The sequence below is a fragment of the Dipodomys spectabilis genome, unplaced genomic scaffold (genome assembly GCF_019054845.1).
Source record: "Dipodomys spectabilis isolate Male_0828 unplaced genomic scaffold, ASM1905484v1 ptg000112l, whole genome shotgun sequence".
Classification (NCBI taxonomy): domain Eukaryota; kingdom Metazoa; phylum Chordata; class Mammalia; order Rodentia; family Heteromyidae; genus Dipodomys; species Dipodomys spectabilis.
This window is the reverse complement of record NW_024870789.1, coordinates 4611257-4628367: the sequence shown is the minus strand read 5'-3', so window position 1 is coordinate 4628367 and position 17111 is coordinate 4611257. Positions and strand designations below refer to the sequence as shown.

General features: G+C 56.7%; 2 protein-coding genes across 5 annotated transcripts; one reads left to right on the top strand and one right to left on the bottom strand.

The window, feature by feature from the left end:
• The first annotated feature begins 1362 nt into the window (after positions 1–1362).
• On the top strand, positions 1363–9549 carry Lat2 (linker for activation of T cells family member 2). Of its 4 annotated transcripts, none has more exons than XM_042688052.1 (12): positions 1363–1419; positions 3519–3630; positions 4212–4251; positions 5467–5510; positions 5677–5725; positions 5838–5898; positions 6050–6065; positions 6176–6206; positions 6848–6903; positions 7330–7548; positions 7743–7834; positions 9465–9549. In XM_042688052.1, exons 1-11 carry the CDS (start codon positions 1411–1413, stop codon positions 7817–7819), a joined length of 714 nt encoding a protein of 237 aa, XP_042543986.1. In that variant the 5' UTR covers positions 1363–1410; the 3' UTR covers positions 7820–7834; positions 9465–9549. The 4 variants fall into 4 exon arrangements, with proteins under 4 accessions (XP_042543986.1, XP_042543985.1, XP_042543987.1 ...); XM_042688051.1 differs by lacking the exon at positions 9465–9549 and adding an exon at positions 8190–8629; XM_042688053.1 differs by lacking the exons at positions 6050–6065; positions 9465–9549 and adding an exon at positions 8190–8629 and having other exon boundaries at positions 5867–5898.
• Rfc2 (replication factor C subunit 2) lies at positions 9478–16710 on the bottom strand. The gene is made up of 11 exons (XM_042688050.1): positions 16588–16710; positions 16046–16115; positions 15318–15359; positions 15114–15220; positions 14383–14484; positions 13075–13175; positions 12659–12816; positions 12473–12538; positions 11564–11644; positions 11156–11269; positions 9478–9873 (listed from the first exon to the last, which is right to left on the bottom strand). Exons 1-11 carry the CDS (start codon positions 16680–16682, stop codon positions 9763–9765), a joined length of 1047 nt encoding a protein of 348 aa, XP_042543984.1. The 5' UTR covers positions 16683–16710; the 3' UTR covers positions 9478–9762.
• Between the last annotated feature and the right edge of the window lie 401 nt (positions 16711–17111).

Sequence of the window (17111 nt, the reverse complement as noted above, 5' to 3'; positions counted from 1 at the left end):
GGGGGGGTGCAGAAGTCAGGAGCCTGTCCTGGCGTGTCTGCCTGGTGGGAAGCCAGGCAAATGGTCCCAGCCATGAGCACTGGCCTTCGTGGACCCCTTGACTCATCCCGTCATTACGGATGGCAGTAAGGGGCTCAGTCTTCCTTGCCCTCCAGGTAGCAAGGGGCTAGACCAAGTCCAGGTCCCATCCCTGTGGGATCCAAATCTTCTCTGTCTCCATGGGGTTGGCAGCAGCAGGCCCTGGCAGCCATCCTGGGCAAGGGCTGGAGAAATATTGTTGCATGGGGTCCCCATGCTGGGACCTGGGCTCTCCACCCCTCCACCCCCCCTCCTCAATTGTGGGGCTTGAACTCTGGGCCTGGGTGCTGTCCTTCAGCTCTTCAGCTCAAGGCAAGCACTCTACCGCTTGAGCCACAGCGCCACTTCCAGTTTTCTAGTGGTTTATTGGCGATAAGAGCCTCATGGACTTTCCTGCCTGGGCTGGCTTTGAACCATGATCTCAGATCACCGTGGTCTCAGATCACCGTCTCCTTAGTAGCTAGGATTACAGGCGTGAGCCACCAGTGCCCACTCAGGACCTGGGTTCTTTTTTATTTATTTTTGGGTCTGGTTGTGGGGCCTGAACTCTGGGCCTGGGTGCTGTCCCTCAGCTCTTCTGCTCAAGGCTAGGGCTCTACCACTTGAGCCACAGCGCCACTTCCGGCTTCTTTCTTTTTGCTTATGTGGTGCTGAGGAATCGAACCCAGGGCCTCAGGCATGCAAGGCAAGCTCTCTACCACTGATCCACCTTCCCAGCCCCATGGACCTGGGTTCTTAAACAATGACTTAAAGCAAGTAGAGGAATGCTGGTGAGCCTGGTGCCTGGAGGGCTGGCTCCGGTGGGTGAATACCCTTGGCAGTGGTCTGGACAGGTGCTAGCACTGCACTCAGCTGTGTGATACTGAGCTGTCCCACTCACACAGACTGCAGCCGGCCCTCCTCCACGTCTCCTGCCCTGTGACTGGCTGTCCTCCGCTCCAGCCTTGGTTGGTCATTTGTTGCATCCTGGTGATGTGCATGTGCTGGGTGTCCCTGTGTGTCACCAGCTGAGGCCCGCTCCCAGGGTCCTCCTCTCTTCCAGCTGTCACCGCGTCTGCCCGGCTGTGCTGTGCGCTGGTGGCCCCCTCGTTCTCCTTCCTCCCAGGATTTTTGTGGCCCTCCCCTGTCCTCTGCTTTCTCCCCAGGGAACTCCCCTGTTCTTCGCCCCGTCTCCCTTTGCCCCTCCCCTCCTCCATCACTGGCTGGCCTGTCCGGTGAGCAGGCGGATGTGGGTTGATACAAGAGCCACCAAAAGCCACCACCTCGCCTGCTTCCGCCCCAGCCTGTGGCATTGGCCTCAGCAGGCAGGTATGCAGGCGTGAGGAAGCCCCCATGTCTCAGGTAAGCCTTTCCTAGGGGTGTCGGGAGTCTGGGTGAGGCTGAGGTTCCAAGGGGTCCCCTTCACCCCAGGAGCCTTGGTGGCTGAGGTGCCTGTGCCTGTGTCTGGGCACTCTTGACCCTATCACGTGCAGGGGCGCCTGCCTGGGGTTCAGGACACTTCTGCCCTCAGCGTCCCAGCCCCATCTGAGCAGCAATCCTGGGAAGCCTGGGTCCCCCTTGGCAGCATTTTTTTTTTGGGGGGGGGGGGGAGTCCAGTCATGGGGCCTAGGCGCTGTCCCTCAGCTCTTCAAGGCTAGCACTCTACCACTTGAGCCACAGCGCCACTTCTGGCTTTTTTCTTTTTGCTTATGTGGTGCTGAGGAATCGAACCCAGGGCCTCAGGCATGCAAGGCAAGCGCTCTACCACTGAATCACCTTCCCAGCCCCCCCCCCCCTTGGCGGCTTTATTGCACTGGCTCTTGCCTAGGGCAGCTGTGCCAGGCCCTACCTGGCCCATGCCTGTAACTCTGATAGGGTCTGAGCAGGTGGCAGCCACAGGCCCAGGGGCGCCCGGTGCTGTGGAGGAGCAGCCTGGCTCTGGCTACCCCAGCCTCGCCATCACCACCATTGGCTTGAGACAAGGATTGTCAGGTCCCTGCCCAAGCCTTGTCTCTCTGGCCATCTGGCTACCATGGGAGTTACCTGGACAAAATTGCAGGTTCCAGGATTGATGGTCCCCCAGCCTCTGTGAGAGATTGGGCCCCAGTTTCCCCATCTGCGCTGTGGAGTACAGCGCAGTGTTACAGGTGGTCTCTGAGGACCCTCCAGCCACAGGCTCTGCTGCTGGGCCTGGCTGGGCGCCTGCACCGGGTCAACCTTGCTCATAAGAAAACTGCACACTTCCCCCCAAGCTATTTTGGCCACAGAACCGCAGGACTGTGGCAGCCGTTCCCCTTCCTCTGCCAGCCCCTTGAGGCCTTGCTGGGGCCCCTAAGCCCCAAACTCTACTCCCTCAGCCCCTTTCAATCCAGAGAGAGGAGAAAGGACAGGGATGAAGGTGATTTATCCAAGTGTTTTTGTGTGTCGGTCGTGGGGCCTGAGCTCTGGGCCTTGGTGCTGTCCCTCAGCTCTTCAGCTCAAGGCTACCGCTCTACTGCTTGAGCCACAGCGCCACTTCGGCTTTTCTGAGTGGCTTATTGAAGATAGTCTCACAGTCTTTCCTGGGGGGGGAGGGGGAGAGTGGTTTTGAACCGTGATCCTCAGATATCATCTTCCTGAGTAGCTAGGATTACAGGCGTGAGCCACCAGCGCCCCGGCTATTCAGTTTTATGTTGAATTATTTGAAGTTTGAAAGGAAAGAAGTGTGTCATTTGCCCTCAGCCTGTCCTGTGCAACATATATGCATGTGTGTGCACAGGTGCACACACACAAGTGGGCATACCACTTACGGGCTTGAACTCGGGGCCTTGAACTCTTCCTTAGCTTAATAGCTTTTTTTTGTTGTTGTTGTTCAAGACTGGTACTCTACCTTTGAGCCCAGCACCACTTACAGTTTTTTTGCTGTTTAGTTGGAGATCAGAGTCTCATGGACATTTCTGCTGGGCTGGCTTCAAACCATGATCCTCAGGTCTCAGCCTCCTGAGAAGCTGGGATTATAGGCATGAGCCTCAGTGCCCAACCTGTCTATCCTGGGTTTCAATCCTAGCACTGTATGAACTTGAAACACCTCTCTCAGCCCAGAGTCCCACCAGGTCTGGCCACCATTCTCATCCCCAGGTGACAGTGCAGGGCAGTGTCACTGTTTCCCCTGACAGACAGTGTGGGTCATCTACTTTGCTTGTGTTTTTATGCTGGTCCGAGGGCTTAAACTCAGCCTCAGAGCCTTGTGCTTTCCATCAGCTGGTGTACTATCGTTTGAGCCACGCCTCCACCCTGACTTTTGGCTGACTTTTCTGCCACCATTTGGTTGGCAGACAGTGGCAGGAAGATGTGTGGGCAAAACCAGGGTTGGGGGTGAGCAGCTGTGGAAGAGCTCATTGGGCCCAAACCTTCCAGCAGGTGCAAAGCATAATAGGGGCCGGGCTGGCTGGCTGCGCCTAGATTACCGTGTGACATTGCAGGTGGGACCCCAAGTCAACATGAGCGGGGACACAGAGCTACTGTGGCTGGCGGCAGTGCTGCTGCTGCTTCTGGGGGCCACCACTGGGCTGTGTGCACGCTGCTTCCACCCAGGTAGGGGCCACGGGGCCGGGGGGGGGGGAGGGCACAGAAAGCAGGGTGGCTCTGTGCTACCCCAGGGAACAGAGGTCTGCTTCCCTGGGGACCGCAGTTCTGCTGGGTCACGGGGTCTCTGGGGTCAGAAAGTTGCTCTGGGCAAGGAGGGGATTCTGCTGCCCATGACACCACCTTTTCCAAGCTGAATTCTCCCTTTTTGTCCTCCCTTTCCCTAGCCTCCTCTCTTCTGTTTTTTACTTTTATTTTTTGTCGGTCATGGGGCTTGAACTCCAGGCTTGGGCACTATCCCTGTGCTCTTCAGCTCAAGGCGAGCACTCTACCACTTGAGATGAGGGTCTCACAGACTTTCCTGCCTGGGCTGGCTTTGAACTTCGATCCTCAGATCTCAGCCTCCTGAGTAGCTAGGATTACAGGCATGAGACACTGGCACCCAACTTGGTTGTTTTTTGTCTTTGACTTTTGACATGGAGTCTCACTATGTGGCCTGGGCTAATGTCAAGCTCTCAATCCTCATGCTGTGCCCCAGCCTCAGTTTCCCCAGGTCAGGGACACTTGCTAGTCTGGACTTGTTTCTGCAGGGGTGAAGAGGGCAGAGAAAATCTACCAGCAGAGAAACGTGTGAGTGGACTTCTGTCCCCAGTCCCGTGTACTTTTGTGCCTGGGGAGCATTGCCCCAGGGACCCCCCCCCCTCCTCACCCCCCAATAACACCCACTCCATGGCAGCCGGGCTGAGGAGAAGGGGTGGGAGGCCAGGTCCTGATGCCCTTGGTGTCCCTCTGACTGCAGCTGGGGCTCTTCTGTATGTGGGGACAGGAGAGGTACACAAGGCAGGATGTGAGCAGTAGAACTGCTAAAGGGGCTGGGGGCGGGGCTGTCCCTAGGGAGGACCCTGCCCCCACAAAGCACCAAATGCCCACTCAGAACACTGACTAAAATGACCCAGGTGTCCACACAGCATGGTGCGATCTACTACACACCTGGTGGGCACACGCACCTGGGGCACACTGTCACTCTCACCCCCTTGCTCATTTCCTTTTTCAACTGAAAGGTCATGATGAAAATGGAACTTCCCCACCCCTGCCCACCCAGGGCTGGCTGGAGCTTTATGGCATTTCTTTTAACCACTGCCTCTGTCCTGTCTCTGGTCCCCTGTCCCCTGGGCCCCTCTTGTCTTTCCCTCCCACCCAGTGATGGGTCCTAGATAAACCCCAGCACGTGTGCAGGATAGAGGAGCTGCCCTCTGTCCCCTCCCCAGGCCTTTCCTGTCCCCATCTCTCAACTGACACCAGGGTCGCCATCTTGCATGGAGCCACTCTACTGCCTCAGACACCAAGCCCAGGATGCCATGGGTTCAGTGATCCCCAGCTCCTGGCAGGCTGGGCCAGGCACCCATTCTGGTCCAGGGGAGGGAGGGGCTGGAACCCTGCTCTAGTAAATAGTCAACTGGCAAGGTAGCTTCCATTCTCAAGGGCAGAATTCCATGCAGTAGAAAGACAGGACATAAGTGGGTCCTACCCCTGTGAACAGATTCCTTAAAATCTGACCACTGGTATCACATGGTGACACCTAGGTACAAGGCATGCTGGGAAATGTCTTTTAATGGGGTACTGGGCTACGTGGATAAAACTCCATTCCATGCTGGAGATGGGTGTGGCTGGCAGCTGGGGTCCAGCCCAAGGCCTTGTCTTTAGAGTGGACATCTGGGTGGAGGGGCCCAGGACACAGAAGCAGGGACCAGGGACCCCAGGTCTAAACCGCCTCCTCCCCTCCAGTCCCTTTGCTCCCTTACCCTGGCTCAGCACAGTGCCCCCCTCCCCACTTCGTGTTTCTAGACAGGAACATGGTGAAAGCTTCGAGGTGGCCCAGACCTTTACCTGTGAGTCCCCCTCTCCCCGCTCCCAACGGCCCAGGGCAGGGGTGGGGTTGGGTCCCTCATGTTCCCTTGCTCTGAGGCCATGGGCCAGGCCTGATAAGGTGAAGTGACAGGTGAGGGCCAGGCAGGCCTGGGGGGCCCAGCCAACAGTTGCCCCTCATCTTTGCAGTGGTGAAGCAGGTGTGTCCAGGGCCCCTGAAAGAAGTGGCAGTCCCCAGGTAGGCGTGGTCTCCATCTTGGTTCATAGGGGTCAGCCCACAGGAAATGAGGGGGGGATCTGGGCCCTGCAGGCGGCTGTGGGCTTGGAGGCCCCTCACTGTGTCCCCTCAGCTCCAACCCACACCCCACACACTCCACAGGAAGAATGAGCTGCAGCTCTCCTGCTATGAGGGTGAGTAACACCTGTTGGGGCGGGGGGGGGTGGCCCATGCACACACATGCACACGCACACGTGCACGCACAGCAAGGCCTTGCATGGGCTGTGGCCACAACCAGGTGGCAGTGGCAGGGCAGGTGGTGGACAACTTGAGTCTGTCTTCTAGATCCCAGCTCCCTCAGGTACCAGAACTTCAGCAAGGGTGTGTGGTGGGGATGTCCTCTCCCAACCCCCCACCCCCACCCATGCAGCCCGGGAGCCGGGAGCTGACTTCTGCCACCCCATCCTCCAGGAAGTCAACGGGAGCCTGATGCCACCTACATGTGAGTGGCTTCCCTGCCTTGCCCCTCCTGCCCACCCACCACCACCCTAGCTCCTGGAACTCACAGGAACCCCACCCTGGCCTCATGGGGACTGGGATGGGACCCTGCTCAGGAGAGGGGGGCCCTTTGGGAAAAAAAAAACTCATCCCACATCATCCAGAGTCAAGTTACAAGCACGGCATGGTGCTTGATGCCTGTGGTCTCAGCGTCCGGGGGCTGAGATAGTATGATCTCTAGTTAAAGGTTCTAGGCTTTTTTTCTTTCTGTCAACAATGATGATAGCCTGGTGCCAGTGGCTCTCATCTTTAATTCTAGAGGATCATGGGCAGAAAACTGAAGAGACTCCATTTCCAAAATAACTAGTAACAACTTGGCTAACATGGAGGCACTAGCCAAGCAAAGTGCCAGATCCTGAGTCTAAAGCTTGGTACTAGGGTTGGGGTTAGCTCAGCAGAAGAGCAAGGCTCTGAGTTTGGTCATCCCCTCCAAAAGGGGGGGAAAAAAAAAAGCCAAGCAACAAAAATGTTATGGGGTGCCCAGCTTGGAGTGTCTCTTCATTTTACAAGTTGACCAACTGGCTGTCACCCCTCCCACACCCACACTGGCTTGCCCAGTGACCCATGCCGTGCTTTCTTGCCCAGAGAATTCATGGCGGCGGATGATTACAACTGGGGGCGCTTGCAGAAGTCCTGCGGAGGTGAGGCGGACAGCATGGCTGGACATGCTGAGGGGGATTGGGCCCAGGCCCAGGGGTCATCAGGTGTATGGGTGGGCAGGGCAGGGGGCATTGCCAGCGTGGAGGCAAGATGTTGATGGAGGACAGGAGCAGAGGGGGATGGGACACCTTGCACCCCAAGGCTGGCAGCTCCCTGGGGGCGCATATGGTACAGGTTGTTTGGGCACCAGGCCCATGACACCTGTGCTTTACAGAAAGGGAAACCGAGGCAGTGTTTTTCCATACAGTAGCTGTGGCTTGGATCTGCCTTTGGGGAGCCATAGCCCCAGTACCTGTGCACATGACCTTGGGGTTCAGGGATGGGGACCACCAGGCCTTCACTGGGGCTGGGGGAGTGCTGGGACTGACAGGGCCCTGTGGGATCTGTGCTGCCCTCTTCCCTGACAGTTGGCAGCAGCGATGGCAACTCCTCTGATGGCAACTCCTATGAGAACGTGCTCATCTTCCAGCCCAGAACCCCTGACCCAGGAGAGCTCTCCATAGGAACACAGGCTGGGGAGGGACCAGGTGGCCGTCCATCCCCACTGTGTCCCACAGATGGTGAGGAGAGTGACTACCAGAATTCCACATCCATCTACCAGTGGCATGAGTCAGCAAGGACCTTGGGTAGGTGGGCACAAGGCTGGCCTTCGTAGGCTTCTCCTGCCAGCCCAGCTGATGCCATGTGAGGCCTGGTACCCCAGGGGTCCCCTGAGATGCTTGGCCTCTCAGCCCAATCCTCCAGGCTTGGCCTCCACAAATCCCAGACACAGATGACCTGAGCTCTGTGCTACGTATGTGACAGCCCCCTCTCCTTGCAGGGCAAGTGTGGGGTGCTGTGTGCAGGATCCCAGCAGGAAGCCCGGACAACGATGAGCCAGATTATGTGAATGCCTAGAGGAATGAAGAGAAGGTAGGGCCAAGGGGGAGCACACAGGACCCCACTCAGGAAGAAGGAGTCCACCGGCTCCCAGCTCCAAGCCCCTGAGGGGGACTTGCTGTGGGGCACACAATGTGCAAAGCACTCACATGTATGTACACGCATGCGTGCAGCACTAGGGCTTAAACTCAGGGCCTGGACACTGTCCCTCAACTTTTGCGCTCAAGGCTAGTGCTCTACCACTTGTGCCACCTCTTTAATCATTACCTGGAGATAAGTCTCATGGACTTTCCTGCCTGGGCTAGCTTCAGACTGTGATGCTCAGATCTCAGCCTCCTGAGTAGCTGGGACTACAGGCATGATTGTAACTGGGTCTTCTCGGTTGAAGGAGCTGGAGGATCCAGGAACTCCAGGGCCTCCAGGCCCTGCCAGACTCCTCTGGACGGGCACCAGCATACCTGAGCTCACCTCGCACAGGGAGACAAACAGCCCGACGCCGCCACCTCCTGCTGCTGCCCTGGGCCCCTGGGACTGGAGCCTGCTGGCTCATGGCTCTCCCTGTGGTGGACACCTAGGTCAGGCTGCATTCCACTCCCCAGGTCTAAAACATTGACAGTGTTGGCACTTGTCTGATCTAGGAACATGATTCTCCCATCTGTCTCCCAGTAGCTGGAATTACAGGGATACACCACCACAGCCACCCACCCTGTCTGCTTTTGTGCTTTGAATCTCAAATTGTTTCACTGATGTTGGCCTCTGGAAACCAGCTTGTACAGCTAACTTGTATGGTTGGATCGTTATTTAAATGTCAACTTAGGGGAATCTCAAGCACATCTCTCCTGCTCCTTAACAAGCGTTATCTGAGCTTAGTGGGCTGGTCAGGGAGCTTGAGTGCTCCTGAGCTCTTCAGGTTTTATTGTTAGGTGGTGCTGGGGACTGAACTGGGCCTCTCATTAGGAAGAAAGTGTCAGGGCCCCAGGCCTGGGCTGAGCACAGGCATGGAGGGAAGGAGGTCACTCCACCGACCTCTACAATAAACTGCTGCTTGCAGAGTGCTGCTCTGCTCCTGTCTAATTCCAAACTGCTTGGGGAACAGGAGGGGCCCAGGCCCCCCAGTCCAGCTCTCTTCCTGGGACACCCCAATTCTTTCCAAGAAGAAAAGAGTGAAGTAGGAAATGTGAAGTCCTGCCCTGGAGCTGGGCCCCGCACAGGTCCCAGATGCATCTCCCCTCTCCCCATGCTGGAGAGTGTCCAAGCAGAGGCCAGCCTTGGGGCTGTCTCTATTTGAAAGATGGGGTGACATTCTTCCACCTTCCAGAAATGAACACTGAGGTAGGTGTCCCAGTGTCAGAAAAATGATATCCTCGGGTCTTTGGCCTAGAACTTACTCAACTCCAACCTCACCCTCCTGACAGCTAAGATTAGATGTGTGCTACTACATCTACTGTGAAGTAGATGATGTGTGTGTGTGCGCCTCAGTCCTGGGGTTTGAACTCAAGGCCTGGGTGCCGTCTCTGACCTCTTTCAAGACTAGTGCTCTATCACTTGAGCCACAGCTCTACTTCCAGCTTTTCGGCGGTTCATTGGAGGTAAGAATCTCAGACTTTCCTGCTTGGACTGGTTTCAAACCTTGCCCCCCTCTTTCCCCCATGTGCATGTGCAGAGCAGCAGTCATGTGGCATGGGGCAAATGGCTTTATTAGGTAAAAGGCTGGGGAGATGCCACTGACTGACGTTCAGCCACTCGGCAGCCACCACCGGAGGCCCTCCGTGCCAAAGGACTGTGGGACTCCAGCACCTCAGGACAAGGACTTTGTTTGGAGACAGGGTCTTGTGATGTAGCCCAGGCAGACTCGGCACTCCTGATTCTCCTTCCTGCACCACTCAAGTGCTAGGATTACAGGCATGTGCCATGTAATGGCTGGAGGAGGATGCTTCTCATTGACCTGTGACTTTGCCATCCTAACTCGCCACTGGAGCCATCGTCTTCTGACACAGCCTTGCCAGGAGCCCAGCCATCTGCAGGAGGGAGTTCACACCTTCTGCCACTTTCATGTGTGTGTACCCGATTTCCTGAGAAGCAGACCGCAGCAAAAGGCATCAGTAAACCAGCCTGGCATAATCTGAGCGAAGGCTGTACTTCACAGAAGTACAACCAAGCTCCCTCCCAGCTGGAAAATGAGAGCAAAGTAGAATCCTGGAAGGATAATGGTATTTTTTTAAAAGTATTAAAAAAAAAAAAAAAAAGCTAAGCAATGGTGGCTCACACCTATAATCCTAGCTACTAATAAGGCTGAGATCTGAGGCTCATGGTTCAAAGCCAGCCCGAGCAGGAAAGTGTGTGAGACACTCTATCTCCAATAAACTACCAGAAAACCAGAACTGGCACGCTGTGGTTCAAGTGGTAGAGCACTAGCCTTGAGCTGAAGAGCTTGAGGGATAGCGCCCAGGCCCAGAGTTCAAGCCCCACAAAAAGCCTAGGTTAGAATATCTACAAAATATATACCGGAGCCAGGTATGGTACCACACAGCTGAAATCCCAGCTACTGAGCAGAGACTGGATGGATCATGGTTTGAGGCCAGTTTGAGCAAATGACCCCAATCTCTTTTTTAAAAAATGGTTGAGGGGCAGGGAAGGTGGTTCAGTGGTAGAGTGCTTGCCTTGCATGCATGAGGCCCTGGGTTCCATTCCTCAGCACCATATAAGCAGAAAAAGCCAGAAGTGGCACTAGCTCAAGTGGTAGAGCGCTAGCCTTGAGCTGAAGAACTGAGGGACAGCGCCCAGGCCCAGAGTTCAGGCCCCATGACCAGCAAAAAAAATGAAAAAAGGTTGAACTGGGTGCTGTTGGCTCATGCCTGTAATCCTAGCTACTCAGAAGGCTGAAGATCTGAGGATTGTAGTTCAAAACCAGCCTAGGAGATTCTTATCTCCATGTAACCACCAGACTGGAAGTAGAGCTGTGACTCAAAGTGATAGAGCGCTAGCCTTGAGCAAAAGAGCTCAGGGACAACACCCAGGCCCTGAGTTCAAGTCCCATGACTGAGAAAAAGAAAAAAAAGTTGACAATACTGAACTAGATGCTGGGCAGGCAGGTAGCTTACCACTGAGCCACACTTCCAGCGAGACCTACATTTCTACCAGAGTCTGGGGCATGGTAGTACACCCTGTACAGAATCCCAGCCACAGGCATAGGTAGGACAGTCCTTGTCTGGGCCTGAACCCAAGAAAAGCAAAAAGCAGTGGGGTGGCTTGTGTAGGAGAGCGCTGGGCTAGTAAACCCCATTCACCATGTGTGAATGTCTGCAGAGAGGCAGCGAGGCTGGGGACAAGCATGGTGGGCGTGCTCAGACCAACCTTGATGAACTCCAACTTCAGGTACTCGGCCATGGGGAAAGTTTTACACACTCGGAAGATGTTGCCGATGATGTCCTCAGGGGAGTAGCCCAGGTGCCACAGGTGAGCCAGGATCTGGGCAGGAGGGCATGGAGAGATCACGGCACCAGTGCCAGCTCTGCCAGCCCCTGGCTTCCCCCTGACGGAGGCCTGGTGAGCTCCCTTGGTGAGGGACAGCACCTTCGCCGCTGCGTGCAGTGCCTTGTCCCCATCCTCAGGAAGGAGGGCGAGTGATGATTACAGACGCCTGCTTCCGGCCCAGGCCCACATCTAAAGCAACCGTGGGCAAGGAATGCGGAGTCCCTGACCTCGGGCAGTGCCTACCGCACAAGCCTGGCACACGGGGAAGGGCCGGGTGCTGGCACTGACCTTGTACGCCTCATCAATGTTGGCATCCACGCAGTGCTGGATCATCTCCTTCACCAGCAGCGGGTGGGGCTCATCACAGACCTGAGGGGCCCAGGGGGCGTCAGGGATCCACTGCTGGCCCCCCGACCCCTCCCCTCCCAAAGCAGCTTCACCCTAAAAAGCTGACAGCAGGCTCAGCACTAGCGTCAGCCATCACAGATGGCCTGGGCCATGTGCAAACAGCCTGGAGGAGCCGGGCTGCTCTGTGCGCCTGGTGGTGGTGCAGGTACCCGCTCTCCCTGAGACCCCAAAGTGGCCCTCAGTTCTAACTAAGAACCCTCACTCTCCAACCTCTGCCCACGGTGCCACACACCCACCCTGGCTGGCGCCATGGTACCTGGCTCAGTGGCTGCTGAGGTAAAAAAATGGCCAGAACCCATTGCAGCGGTTGCTAGGCAACCTTCTGGCAACAGGATTATACCAACGTGGTGACTTTTTTGGTAGGTTGTGGGGTTTGAACTCTGGGCCTGGGCACTGTCCCTTAGCTCTTCAGCTTATGGCTAGTGCTTTACCACTTGAGCCACAGCGCCACTTCCATTTTTCTGGTGGCTAATTAGAGATAAGAGGCTTGCAGACATTCCTGTCCCAGCTGACTTTGAACCATGATCCTCAGCTCTCAGCCTCCTGAGGAGCTAGGATTACAGGCGTGAGCCACGGGCACCCGGCTTAAAGTTATAGACCACTCTTGGGGTTTTTTTGGCTGATCATGGGACTTGAACTCTGAGTGACTTTTTTTTTGAGACAGAGTCTCACTACACACCGCAGGTGACTCGCCAAGCTCCTGCTCAACCTCCTGCATGCAGGAATTACAGGAGCCCCCCATCATGCCCGGCCTCTGAAGTCCACAGAGCCCCCAGCCCGGCTCTGCACCTTGAATACATTCTCGCTGTTGATAAAGCCAAACCCGGAGAAGGTGGACTGCAAGTTGTTCAGCGCCTGGGGAGAAGGGGAAGCGGTGTGAGCCCCACCCACTGCCCCGTCCACGTTCCCGCTGCCCAGCCCAGTGCAGTGCCCCGTCCACATCCTTGCCGCCCCCAGCATGGCGCCTGTCTGCACCTGCCGCATGTCCCCTTGGGCCGTGAAGATGATGGCCTCCAGGCCGTCGTCGGTGTGCGGCACCCCTTCCTTCTCCAGGACGCTCAGGAGCCGCGCCAGCACCTGGGCGTCAGTGAGCTTAGTGTAGCGCAGCACCGCACACCGGGACTGGATGGGCTCTGCGAGGAGAGGCAGGAGTGAAGGGAATAGGGGAGACACGGAAGTGAGACACCATGTGTCCCCAACTGCACAGCCTCCCAGGCCTGGGGACCCCAGCCCAGTTCTTTGTGTGCTGTGCAACTCCAGACAAACCAGCAACCTCTCGGAGCTTCCCCATCTCCCAGTGCTCCAGGTATATTCAGCAGAGGAGCCTCGCCTGACACACACACACACGGCCCAGGGGAGCCCAAATCCCAGGGCAGCCCACGCCCACTCACCGATGATTTTGTCGGAGGCGTTGCAGGCCAGGGCGAAGCGGGTGGTCTTGGAGTAGATCTCCATGGTCCTGCGCAAAGCCTGCTGGGCCCCGTCTGTCATGCTGGGACAAACACACGCCACCATTGTCACCTGCAGCCGGAACCTTGGACAAACCTTCCCCCTCCCAGCATGACCCAGGGCCCCCTGACACATCCACAGCCCTGGACAGCACCACAGCTACAAAGAAGGTCACAATGACCTGGGCAAAAGACTGGGAAGTTGGCTCAGTGGTAGAGCGCTTGCCTCGCATGCATGAGGCCCTGGGTTCAATTCCTCAGCACCACATACACAGAAAAAGCTGGAAGTGGCACTGTGGCTCAAGCGGTAGAGCACTAGCCTTGAGCTGAAGAGCTGAGGGACAGCGCCCAGGCCCAGAGTTCAAGCCCCATGACCGACAAAAACAAACAAACAAAAAAATGACCTGGGCAAGGTGCGTACAGACCATGGATATGGCAGAACAACCTTCACAAACAAACCAAAATCAGTCTGCTGCCAGGCATGACAGTGTACACGTATAGTCCCTGCCAGGAGACTGAGAGGACTGCTTAAACTGAGGAGTTCTAAGGTCAGCCTGGACCACTTAGGGAGATCCTTATCTCAAAACATGAATAAAAACTATATCCAAATAAGAATATACTAATGTAGCTCAAAACATTAAAGAAAAACCAGGCCAGGGGCCCACGCCTGTAATCCTAGCTACTCAGGAAGCTGAGATCTGAGGATCATGGTTCAAAGCCAACCCGGGCAGGAAAGTCTATGAAACTCTTACCTCCAATAAACCACCAGAAAACCAGAAGTAGCGCTGTGACTCAAGCAGTAGAGTGCTCACCTTGAGCAGAAAAGCACCAGGACAACACCCAGACCCAGAGTTCAAGTCCCTCACGACTGACCAAAAAAAAAAAAAAAAAAAAAGCCCAGGCCCCAGGGCCCCCCCCCCAAAAAAAAAAAAAAAAAACACCAAAAAACAGTGAGGGCTGGGAAGATGGCTCAGTGGCAGAGCACTTGCCTTGCATGCATGAGGCCCTGGTTCCATTCCTCAGCACCACATAAGCAGGAAAAGCAAGAAGTGGCGCTGTGGCTCAAGTGGTAGAGCGCTAGCCTTGAGCTGAAGAGCTGAGGGACAGCGTCCAGGCCCAGAGTTCAAGCCCCACAACCGGGGGTAGGAGGGTGGAAGGGTTGGGGGGGGACACTCAGGAAAGAAAGGGAGAGGAGGAGGGGGATGGGGAAAGGGGGGGAAGGAGGAGGGAGGGAGGCAGGTGTGTGCATACCTGTCAGCCTCATCCAGGATGATGATCTTGTGGCGACCCTTGGGGAGGGTGACCTTCTGCTGGGCGAACATTTTAATTTTATTCCTCACCACATCGATGCCCCTGGAATAACAAATTACCTTTCTTCAGCTTCTCTCCTACTGGATCCACACCTCAGCCATCCTTGCTTTCCTGGTCATTCCAATAGTCTCACTTTTTTTCCCAGGCAGGCTAGGACTTTGATCCTCCTATTCACACTTCCTGTGGAGCTGGGACTACAGGCCCTCACCACCATGCCCAGTCCTGTCCTTCATCGTTTATTCTGTAGGCATGGCTGAGGGTGTGTAGGACATTTGATTTCTCCTGTGCTGTGGGGCTCCCTCTCACACTGGGGTCCCTCGGGCCCTGCGCATTACTGTAAGATGTGTGAGACAATGTTAAACTCCACCTCTTTCTGGCCTTTTGTCTTCAGCTCTCCTTGACCACAGCTGAGAATCAAAAGCTCTCATTTCACGAGGCTGGAGGCAGAGGTCAGGGACAGGGCACCTGCCTAACACATACAAGCCCTAATAATCCACAACCCCACAGCAGCCTAAAACATAGTTTTAGGTTATATATATTTTACAGTGCCCTTTTCCTTTGTTTTTTTTTTTAGGTCTGAGACTTGAACTGTACCTGACACTTTCACTCACTGGCCAGCACTTCATCGTGAGCCACACCACCAACCTGTGTTTCCATTTCCACATGCTCACCGGTCGTTGGAAGCATTGAGCTCCAGCACGGCGTCCTTCAGGGCTGGGCCCAGCAGCGCTCGCGCCAGGCACAGGATGCTGGTGGTCTTGCCAGTCCCGGGGGGGCCCTGGGAACAGGGGTGCTGAGCATTGGCCCCCCCAGGACTCCCCCACCCCAACCCCAATCTAGCAATGGCCCAGGGTGCAGCAGGAGGGGGGACTCACGGCGATGATGATATTGGGCACATTCCCCTCGCGTGCGAAGACCTGAGGGCAGACCCCCATTAGAACAGTTAGTTCACCAGGCAGATGGCCTGAGTCATGCTGCACTCACGGGAGCCCGGCCACACTCCCTAGGGGCAGCTTTGGATGTCACCTCCATGTGTTCAACACAGAACCTGAACCCACTCCACCTACACCAGCTCCACCACGCCTCCCTCAGATTGCATGTGCCAGGATCCTGGGGCCATCCTCTCTGGCAGCCCTCCCCATCTCAACAGGTATGCTAGGTGCAGTGGCACACTCCTCTAATCCCAGCTGTGGAAGAGGCAGAGCTAAGAACACTGCAGTCCAGGTTGGCCTGGGAAAAAGAGGGCGACTCTACCTAAAAAAACTAAAGCAAAAAAAGGGCTGGGAGGGTAGACTGAAGTGGCAGAGTACCTAGCTGGCAAGCACAAGGTCCTGAGTTCAATTCCATGTACTACCTGCCTTGATTGCCCACCTGGCCTTTACAAAAAAACTTCCAGCTCTAAGGGAGCAAGACCCAGCCTGAACTTTGTGTCTTTAGTAAGCTTAAGCCAGTTCTCCAAGCAACTCCAGTTACACACATTGGCTTCCAGTCTCCCTCAGCCCTCTGGACTTCTAGTTCACCTGCCTCTCACCAGCTGGCTGTGTCCCTTCCAATGTGTCACAGCCAAATAACGACCTGAGACAGCTGTGGGAGCCGCCCTCACCTCCAGCCTGCTGACCGTGTCCTCATTCCCCACGATCTCGCTCAACTTCACTGGCCGGTATTTTTCAACCCTGTGTGGCGGAAAAGGCATAAAAATGTCGGCGTTCTCCAGCTACCCCCAAGAAAGTACTAAGGGGCGATCTGAACCGTCATAGGATACATTCCAGCCGGGCATGGTGGGGCACGCCTGTGGCTCCAGCACTCTGGACGCTGAGGCCGGAAGATCGGCGATCGAGACCGGCTAGGGGAACAAGTTCGAGACCAGCCTGAGATAGTCGGCTAGACCTTGTGTCTCCCAACAATAGCAACAAAAACTGATAGGCAAGAACCCAATAAAACATGCGCCAAATGGATGCGAGTCTGCCCCTCCGAGGCCGCACACCGCCCGGCGCGGGGAGCAAGGGGAGCTGCAGCCGGGCTTACAGGCGGGAGCCGTGGGACCCGGCGCGGAGCTGGGTTCTAACAAGGCGGGCGACCACCCGCCCGGGGCCCCGATGCCAACCCTCCCGTCCGGGGCGCCCGCGGCGGCGGCCCGGCCCTCACCACGGCAGCTCGTAGTGGCCGGCGCTGCCCGCGGCCCTGCTGGGTCCAGGCGCGGGCTCACCGCGCTCCCCCGCGCCGCCGCTCGGAACCTCCATTCCCGCGCCTCCTCTTCCCGCCGGCAGAAGCCCCGCCCCATGACATCATCGCGCCAGCCCCGCCCCGAGGTCCGCCGGGAGCAATCGGAAGCCGCGCGTCGGTGTCTCCGTGCGCACGCGCGGGGGCCGCCGGGGGCGTGGCGGGAGCGGTGCGTCTCCTCTCCCGGAAGCCGGTGGCTCTGGAACGGCTGTGCGCCTGCTGTGCGGTGTCCTTCAAGGTGTGCGCGGTGGAGCAGGATTCGAACTCCGCCTCGTATAACGTTCCGTCCGGCCGCCGACCGCCCCGGCGCCCAGCGATGTAATTTTGGGGGTGTGTGGGTGACCCGGGGCGGGCGGCGGAGGCCCTGGCGCGCTGCCCCGCTCTCCGCAGGCCTGCACCGACGTCAGGCGGCCGGCCCGCCCGAGCTCGGAGGCCTCGGGGCTTTGGAG